At 38.4% G+C, this 8,762-nt stretch overlaps 1 protein-coding gene across 1 annotated transcript; it reads right to left on the bottom strand.

Moving 5' to 3' along the window:
* Window positions 1–6,784: 6,784 nt before the first annotated feature.
* Window positions 6,785–7,714, bottom strand: LOC138077730 (taste receptor type 2 member 7-like). The gene has a single exon (XM_068969886.1). It carries the CDS (start codon window positions 7,712–7,714, stop codon window positions 6,785–6,787), a length of 930 nt encoding a protein of 309 aa, XP_068825987.1.
* Window positions 7,715–8,762: the final 1,048 nt, after the last annotated feature.

Here is an 8,762-nt window from a genome sequence, read left to right as displayed (position 1 = left end):
TTATGATCCACAAGCTGCTGCTTATTTTTGTAAATAAAGTTGTTGAAATTTTATGCTATGTCCATTCATTTAGATATTGGCTATGGCTGCTTTTGAACTACAATGGCAGAACTCAGTAGTCACAGCACCATATAACTTGGAAAATCTAAAACATTTACTCTCCGACTCTTTACAGAAAAATGTTCGCTGACTTCTATACTAGAGTCATGCCATCAGGCTAGCACAAGGGCTTGGCTCCCTCTAGTTTCACTTTTGTGCACCAAGGTGTAAGCTGTGCAACAGGATGAAGGGGAGTTTCCCTCAGTGTTTTGGCAGAGGCTTTGGAGACTTACTGAAGTGTCCTAGAAAGTCTGTACTAAAGATGATGATACCAGTTTTGTGGTTCTGTTTCCCTTAGCATGTCACCATATGATTAATATGGAAATTTAAGAGAAAAGGCTAAAAGAGATCATTTCCTTGAAGAGAATAATCAGTTTATCTCACCATCTAAATGAAAGGAGAAGCATGTATAGAAATTGACATATATCTCCTAGAGACTGGGGAGCAAACAGCTGGGATTATACCTGAAAAAGTCTATAAGACAAAACATGGCTATAGAATGGTTAGAGCAGAGAGGACTGCTTGAGAATGGCTGCCCTTCCAGAGTTCACTGGGGCAAGCTTCTTGTTTCTCATGGGCCAGATATGATCTTTATAAAGGGAGCTTGACATTGGTCACTTGAAAGGGAATTCCTAAAAATCATCTCATGAAAGGGAAAAGTAATCCAGGCAGATACCATCCAGGAAAAGTTCAACATCAGAAACCAGGAGCATAATCATTTCATATGATTCAGTACCTTTAAGGAATCAGCACAGCAACCTCAGATAGGACAGCCCATGTGAAAAGATTCCAATAAAACCCACAAAGGTGCTGATGGTAAAGGGTCAATGCTGCAAACTTAGGGTGTTTCAACCCTGCTTATTCCAAAGAAAGATTTGACACTTGACTGACTCTGAAAGAGAATCTCTAGGTGCTTGGAATATCCTGCCTAGCAAGAGTATCTCTGAATACCTGGGGTCTTGAGTCACACCAGATAGTTTAGTTTGTGCTAACAATGTCATCTATAGGGATTTCTTTTTTGTTTTCTTGGGGTTCAGAGCTATGCTGTTTCAATTTGAGCTGGAGACCAAGAAGTTACAATCAATCACATGAGTGCCCCATGTTTATGTCACTAATCCCTAATAAAACCCCTGGACACCAAGGCTCCAGCGAGTTTTTCTCACTGGCAATACTTTACATGTGTGGTGAGACATTCATCATTACTGTGTGAACCAAGCACTGTTCATATAACTCCACCAGGAGAGGACAATTTGAAAGTTGTGTCTGTCTTCTCCTGGGCCCCACTCTACTTTATGTACCTTTGGCCTTTGCTGATTTTCATCAATATCTTTTTATTTTAATAAACTATAACAGTGACTGTACTGAGCTCTCTGGGAGTCATTTCTTGGGAATCATCAAACCTCAGAGTGTCTTGACAGAATGAATCTTCATTAAAATATTCAGGATGACTGATAGCTTATGACAGCCCCAAAGAGAACTGTAGATGATGCTAGCTATAGATAGAATCATAAAGGAACCAAAGGCAGCACAGATGATGGGGAGATAAATAGCAATCTGCAGCAAAATCCTCTCCTATGTTAGATTTCCAGGCTTGAATGGGGTCTGAAATTGCTGAATGGGAGAACTTTTATACTGAATGACAAATTTAAACTTTATTTTTCGTCTGGGCTCCACTTGATGCATGAGTGATGATAAAAACTGTGGAGGCTGCCTAAGAAAAGGCAGAGAAGAATAACTTCTTATTCTTGAAAGAGAAGAATAATTCAGTAAAATAGGATTGAAGGGGCAGTGGCGGGAAAAAATAAATTTGCTTACTGGTTTTTTGGTGCTTGAAAACAAGTTGCTTTTACATCATATGTAGACAAAATCTTTTTATACTCTACTCTTTAAAAATGCAGGCATCCCATATCTACATTAAATTGCCCTAGGAAGGGATCAAAAGCAAAAACTTCTGTCAAAACATGGGATTCCTGAGAACAGCAGTGTTAATAAGTAGCACTCAGTACCTAAATTAGCACTCTATCTGGGAAATGTGAAGAATGAAAGACTACTCTGCATTTTAAAGTATTCAATAGTTTCTGTATTTTCTTCCTTCATAATAAACTCTACTGTGGCCTATGCTCTGGGCCATCTATTTTCTAAGTCCTGTTGAGCTGTGATGTTGGAGAATACTCTTGAGAGTCCCTTGGACTGCAAGGAGATTCAACAAATCCATTCTGAAGATCAGCCCTGGGATTTCTTTGGAAGAAATGATGCTAAAGCTGAAACTCCAGTACTTTGGCTACCTCATTGGAAAAGACTCTGATGCTGGGAGGGGTTAGGGGCAGGAGGAGAAGGGAACGACAGAGGATGAGATGGCTGGATGGCATCACTGGCTCAATGGATGTGAGTTTGGGTGAACTCCGGGAGTTGGTGATGGACAGGGAGGCCTGGCATGCTGCGATTCATGGGGTTGCAAAGAGTAGGACAAAACTGAGCGACTGAACTGAACTGAATTGTGGTTTCACTCTTTTTCATTTATTTACTTGAAACCACCCGTGGTACATGATCAAGAAATAATCTGGTTCTAATGAGTGTTGCAACTGCACCTCTAGGCATCTGTTAAGGTGGTGTAGTAAAAATTTAACATGCCAGTTCATTCTATGCTCATTATTTCCCCAGCACACTTTTAGGTCATGTTGTTGTTGTTTTTGTTGTTCAGTTGCTAAGTTGTGTCTGATCCCTAGGACCCCATGGACTGCAGAACACCAGGTTTCCCTGTCCTTCACTATCTCCCTGAGTTTGGTCAAACTTCATGTCCATTAAGTTAGTGATGCCATCCAACTATTTCATTCTCTGTTGACTCCTTCTCCTCTGCCCTCAATCTTTCCCAGCATCAGGATCTTTTCCAGTGATTTGGCTCTTCCCATCAGGTGGCCAAAGTATTGCAGCTTCCACTTCAGCATCAGTCCTTCCAATGAATATTCAGAATTGATTTCCTATGGAATAACTGGTTTGATCTCCTTGCTGTCCAAGGGACTCTGAAGAGTCTTCTCCAGCACCACAGTTCAAAAACATCAATTCTTTGGCACTCGGCCTTCTTTATGGTCCAGCTCTCATAGCTGTACATGACTACTGGAAAAATCATAGCTTTGACTATATGGACCTTTGCCAGCAAAGTGATGTCTCTGCTTTTTATTATGTTGTCTAGGTTTGTCATAGCTTTTCTTCCAAGGAGCAAGCGTCTTTTAATTTTATGGCTGCAGTCACTGTCCACAGTGATTTTGGAGTCCGAGAAAAGAAAATTTATCACTGTTTCCACTTTTTCCTCATCTATTTGCCATGAAGTGATGAGACCAGATGCCATGATCTTAGTTTTTTAATATTGAGTTTTAAGACAGCTTTTTCACTCTCTTCTTTCATCTTCATCAAAAGACTCTTTAGTTCCTCTTCCTTTTCTGTCCTTAAAGTAGTATCATCTGTATACCTGAAGTTGTTGATATTTCTTGTGGCAGTCTTGATTCCAGCTTGTTCATCATCCAGCCTGGCATTTCTCATGATTACTCCGCATATAAGTTAAATAAGCAAGGTAACAATATAAAATCTTGATGTACTCCTTTCCCAATTTTGAACAGGTCCATTGTTCCATGTCCAATTCTGACTGTTGCTTTTTGTTGCATACAGGTTTTTCAGGAGACAGGTAAGGTGGTGGTTTGGTATTCCTATCTCTTGAATTTTCGTAGTTTGTTATGACTGGCATAGTCAAAGTCTTTAGTGTAGTCAATGAAGCAGATTATTTTTTTAATGATCCAGCAGATTGTTTCTTAATGATCTTGCTTTTTCTATGATCCAGGAGATGTTGGCAATTTGATCTCTGGTTCCTCTGCTTTTTCTAAATCCAGTTTCTGCATCTGGACATTCTCAGTTCACATACTGCTGAAACCTTATTTTGAAGGATTTTGAGCATAATCTTGCTAGCATGTGAAATGAGTGCAATTGTATGGTAATTGGAATATTATTTGGCACCACCTTTCTTTGGGATTGGAATGAAAACTGACCTTTTTCCAGTCCTGTGACCACTGCTGAGTTTTCCAAATTTGCTGGCATGTTGAGTGCAGCACTTTCACAGAATCATCTTTTAAGATTTTAAATAACTCAGCTGGAATTCCATCACCTTCACTAGCTTTGTTCATAGTAATGTTTTCTAAGGCCCACTTGACTTCACATTCTAGGATGTTTGACTCTAGGTGAGTTGAACACACCGTTATGGTTATCCTGGTTATTAAGACCTTTTCTGTATATTCTTGCCACCTCTTCTGTTTCTGTAAGGTCCTTGCATTTCTGCTCTCTAGTGTGCCCATCTTTGAGTGGAATGTTCCCTTGGTATCTCCAATTTTCTTGAAGAGATCTCTAGTCTTTTCCATTTATTGTTTTCCTCTATTTCTTTGCACTGTTCACTTAAGAAGGCTTTCTGATCTCTCCTTAGTATTCTCTGAAATTCTGCATTCAGTTGAGTAAATCTTTCCCTTTTTCCTTTGCCTTTAGCTTATCTTCTTTTCTCAGCTATTTGTAAGGCCTACTCAGACAACCACTTTGCCTTCTTGTACTTCTTTTTCTGGGGGATGGTTTTGGTCACCATCTCCAGTACAATGTTACAAACCTCTGTCCACAGTTCTTCATGGACTTTGCCTACCAGATCTAATCCCTTGAGTCTATTTGTCACCTCCACTGTTAACACATTAGCCACAGTAATGAGTTTTTATAATTTCCAAATAGTCATTGCATTGTCTTGGAGTTTTTTTATGTCTCTGAGACATGCTACCAGAGCTTTTATAGTTGTAATCTAGCCACAAATAAATACCTTTCTTTCCAAGCACTGTTCTTATATCTAATCAAAATTCTAATTAGTGATATTTGGAACATATTTTGAATCTGTTCATCTATCCATCCAAAAAATACTTGCTAAATACCAAGAAGGTGAGAAAGATAGTCTTTCCTGGTAAGCAAGTCTGCTTTTTAAGTGTTATGCTCTTGGCTTAAAATCATGCTGGGCAATTGGTGACAATATCAAAATAATGAAGTATCAGAATATCGTACATTATGAGAGAGAAAGGAGGAAGAGAGGATCATGGAACCAATAAGAAACTGAAGAAAATATTGAAAATTAAGTCTGAGTGCATCAGAAAAACAGAAATAGTTTGGGGTCTGTGGAGTCTAGATATTTTTCTTTATTTTAGATTTTATTTTACCAATTTGAGTTTTTATATTTGTGCTTTTAAAAAATGTATTGGAATAGTGTTGAAAATTTATCAAGTGATTCTTTAGTATTAATCATTGAAACATTTTCCTGTTTACATGCAATATCCTCCTGCTTGAGAACTTATCCCAGTTGTTTGCCAAAGTCAGCTTGATATTCAGCAGTTCTCTGGGATGATGTTTTGTCATTTTTCTTTTGCCATGTGTTAATTGCTCCCTGATCCTTGGTTGTAGTTTTGTTTTTAGTGCACTCATTCTTAACTAAATCTAAATCTTTAATCTATGTGTGTGTGTGCTCAGTTGCTCGGTCATGTCTGGCTATCTGCAACCCCATGGACCATAGTCCATCAGGCTCCTCGGTCCATGGGATTTTCTAGGCAAGAATATTAGAGTGGATTGCCATTTCCTACTCCAGGTGATCTTTCTAATCCAGGGATCAAACCCATGTCTCCTGCATTGGGCAGCAGATTTGTTACCACTGAGCCACCTCTGGTCGCCTATAATATTTTTTTTAACATTGAGGAATTTGTCTCCTTGTCAAGAAATTTTTATGAAATGCAATGTGGAATATTGCCACCCTCTGGATATCCTTGCATTTTCTGACATATATCATTCCTTTTAGTTCCTATAGCCTTAGATGTGCCAAATTCTAAGTCTACTAGTTAATCCACTTTTGTATTGTTGAAACACTTAATTGTTCCTTGATGCATTTTATTTGAAACATTAACAAATCATGGCTTATATCAAGAAGTAGTCGCTAATAACCTGAGGCTTTAAAACAACTTTATTTTTGTGTTCAGATATTCAGCTCTTATTTTTAATTAAAATTTCAACATATTCCTGAACATATTTACTCTTATTTTGGTGCTCTTTTTTATTTTTAAATGAAAACTTAAAATAATTAACTTTCTTTAGGAATTAAATCTCTCTATATGTTTACAAGTGTAAATATATCTACATTAATACATATTTATGGCTATTCTTTATATATACATATGTTTTTATGAAATCAATATAGTACAAATTAAGTGAGATTAAACTAATATTTTGCCTAACATAAAATGCATACTTTTACTGTTAGTTATATCATCACTATCTTGATGGAAACACAGCAAAATCCTTTTCTTTTGGCATTTTCCAGGAAACTTTTTTTTCCTGTCATTTGTTGTTCAGTCACTCAGTCATGTCTAGCTGTTTGCGACCCCATGGACTGCACCAGGCCAGGCTTCTAATCACGCTGTGCAGCTTTCAGGATCCAACCTGGGACTGAATCCAGGCCATAGCAGTAAAAGGCCAGAATCCTAATCACTAAGCTACGAAGGGAACTCCCAAGAAGATATAGGCTCAATAAGGCTCAATTACCTATCACAGAATAGAATTTAGACAGTCAGGATGAAAATAAAAACATAAATGTGAAGTCCTGTTTGTTGTCTTCATTCTTGAGAGGTCATCATTGCTTCAGGCTTATTTTTGGAAGAGTAGGTTTTCTTAGATTCATGTAACCCCTCAGCTTCCTTAGGACACAGAGTGAAGCCTTTTTCAATTTGCTGTTCCACAAAATCAGAAGCAAAGGGTGGCCAGAAGGACAGAAAAATAACAGCATGTTCACAAAAATCTTTGCCACAAAACTACCAAGAATGTGATTGGCCCACACTGTCATAATATTGCTCAAATAGTATAGAATGAAGAGGAGTAGGAATGAAATCATAGCCTTCAGGGCTCTCACATGGGCTTCCGAGCTACAGTCTACACCCTTCATACGCCTGAGATGACCACATAAGGAGAGAATTAAAAGGAGAAAGGAGGCCAGGGACACTACAAAGGGGATGAGGAACATTATGGTAAGGAACAAATCGTATTTTATCATTAGAAAGTCCAGTGTCACATTTCTTTTGCTGTTTACCTGGTTTTGGAACAGGATTTCAACTGCCATATTCTTGTGAAGAAGGCACAAGCAGAAAGAGAAGACAGCCCCCAGTGCAATAATGAGAAGCACCTTGTGAATTCTCCGTTTCATCCAGAGGAAAAGGAAATTAGAAAAGTTAGCTATTCTGAGGAGATAGAAGACACTGATGCAGGTGGTGCAGGCTATGGAGAAATAATTGGATCCTGTCCAGAGGAACCCAAAATTTATCAGGAGATTTTTGTTGTACTGTATTTCCTCAGAGATTACATATAAACCTGTACTTGAAATCATTATGCACAGCACAAATATTCTGGAAATAGCCAAGCAGGTGAGAATAAAGTCAATCAGGGAGAACTTCCTGCTCCTGATCCAATCAATACAGTTAACCAGAACAATGAATCCATTTCCCAAAATACCTAGTAAGAATTCTCCAGCAGAAATGATCGTAAGTATATTGTTCAGTGTTCTCTCCATGCCTGCTGATAGGAAATCTCTGCCTTCAGTACTCCACTGACTTATAAATGAGGTGTTACAGATTTATGCATTCAAAGCCCTAATGTTCAATAAGTTCCTTTTCCATGCACTTTAATATTCACTGGCAAAAAAATAAAAGCTCCTCCCAAAGTCTTAGTTATCTTTAGGAAACCACCTTTATTCCTCGCAAGATCTCAGCTAGTAATTTTCAAGGCAAATATTATGTATGTGTCGCCACTGCTGTAACACTGCTTATAATTTCCATGTAAAGTTATGCACTAGAATTTGAATCCTGGTTTGCTAACACACAAGATAGAGATCAATTTTTAGATATTTTTTTCCTTAGGATTTAGACACTTTTTTGTTTCATTCAGCTCAGTTATAAGCCAGAAACACTAAACTCCAATCTAGAAAATGTCTTGTCTCTATCTGGATGCTCCGAGAAATAGGGCATTACCGAGGAAAGTGCCTGGACAGTAGAAGGTGGCTGGGGAGCTGTTATAGTAGCATGTAAGTCTGACTCTTGGAGAGGGAGAGGAAATGAAAAAAGAAAAGTCATAGTAAACAATCCTAACAAGTTCTAAGAAAGTTCTAAGAAGGCCAGTGGGCAGTGTCAAGGCAATGGTGCACATCAGAGGGGTCCTGAGCCTCCTGGGAGCAGGAGTGCCACTGAATCTCTGCTCTGTTCAGTCACTGACTGGAAGCACCTTGTAAGAGGGAATGGGATTGCAGGGCATGGGACAAAGGCTTATCAACTGTTGAGGAAATAAAATTAAAAGCAAAATCTCCTCCCAACCTGGAAGATCTTGCCTAGTAGAGAAAGAAGACAACTTTGTTATTGAATAACAAACTATAAAAATAAAAAAGCTATAACAAACCTAGGTAGTATGTTAAAAAGCAGAGACATTACTTTGCTGACAAAGTTCTGTCTAATTAAAGCTATGTTTTTCCCAGTAGTCATGTATGGATGTGAGAGCTGGACCATAAAGAAGGCTGAGCACCAAAGAGTTGATGTTTTCAAACTGTGGTCCTGGAGAAGGCTCTTGAA

The sequence above is a fragment of the Capricornis sumatraensis genome, chromosome 4 (assembly GCF_032405125.1).
Source record: "Capricornis sumatraensis isolate serow.1 chromosome 4, serow.2, whole genome shotgun sequence".
Taxonomy (NCBI): domain Eukaryota; kingdom Metazoa; phylum Chordata; class Mammalia; order Artiodactyla; family Bovidae; genus Capricornis; species Capricornis sumatraensis.
Note: the sequence above shows the minus strand (reverse complement) of the source record. Positions and strands in the feature narration are given on the sequence as shown.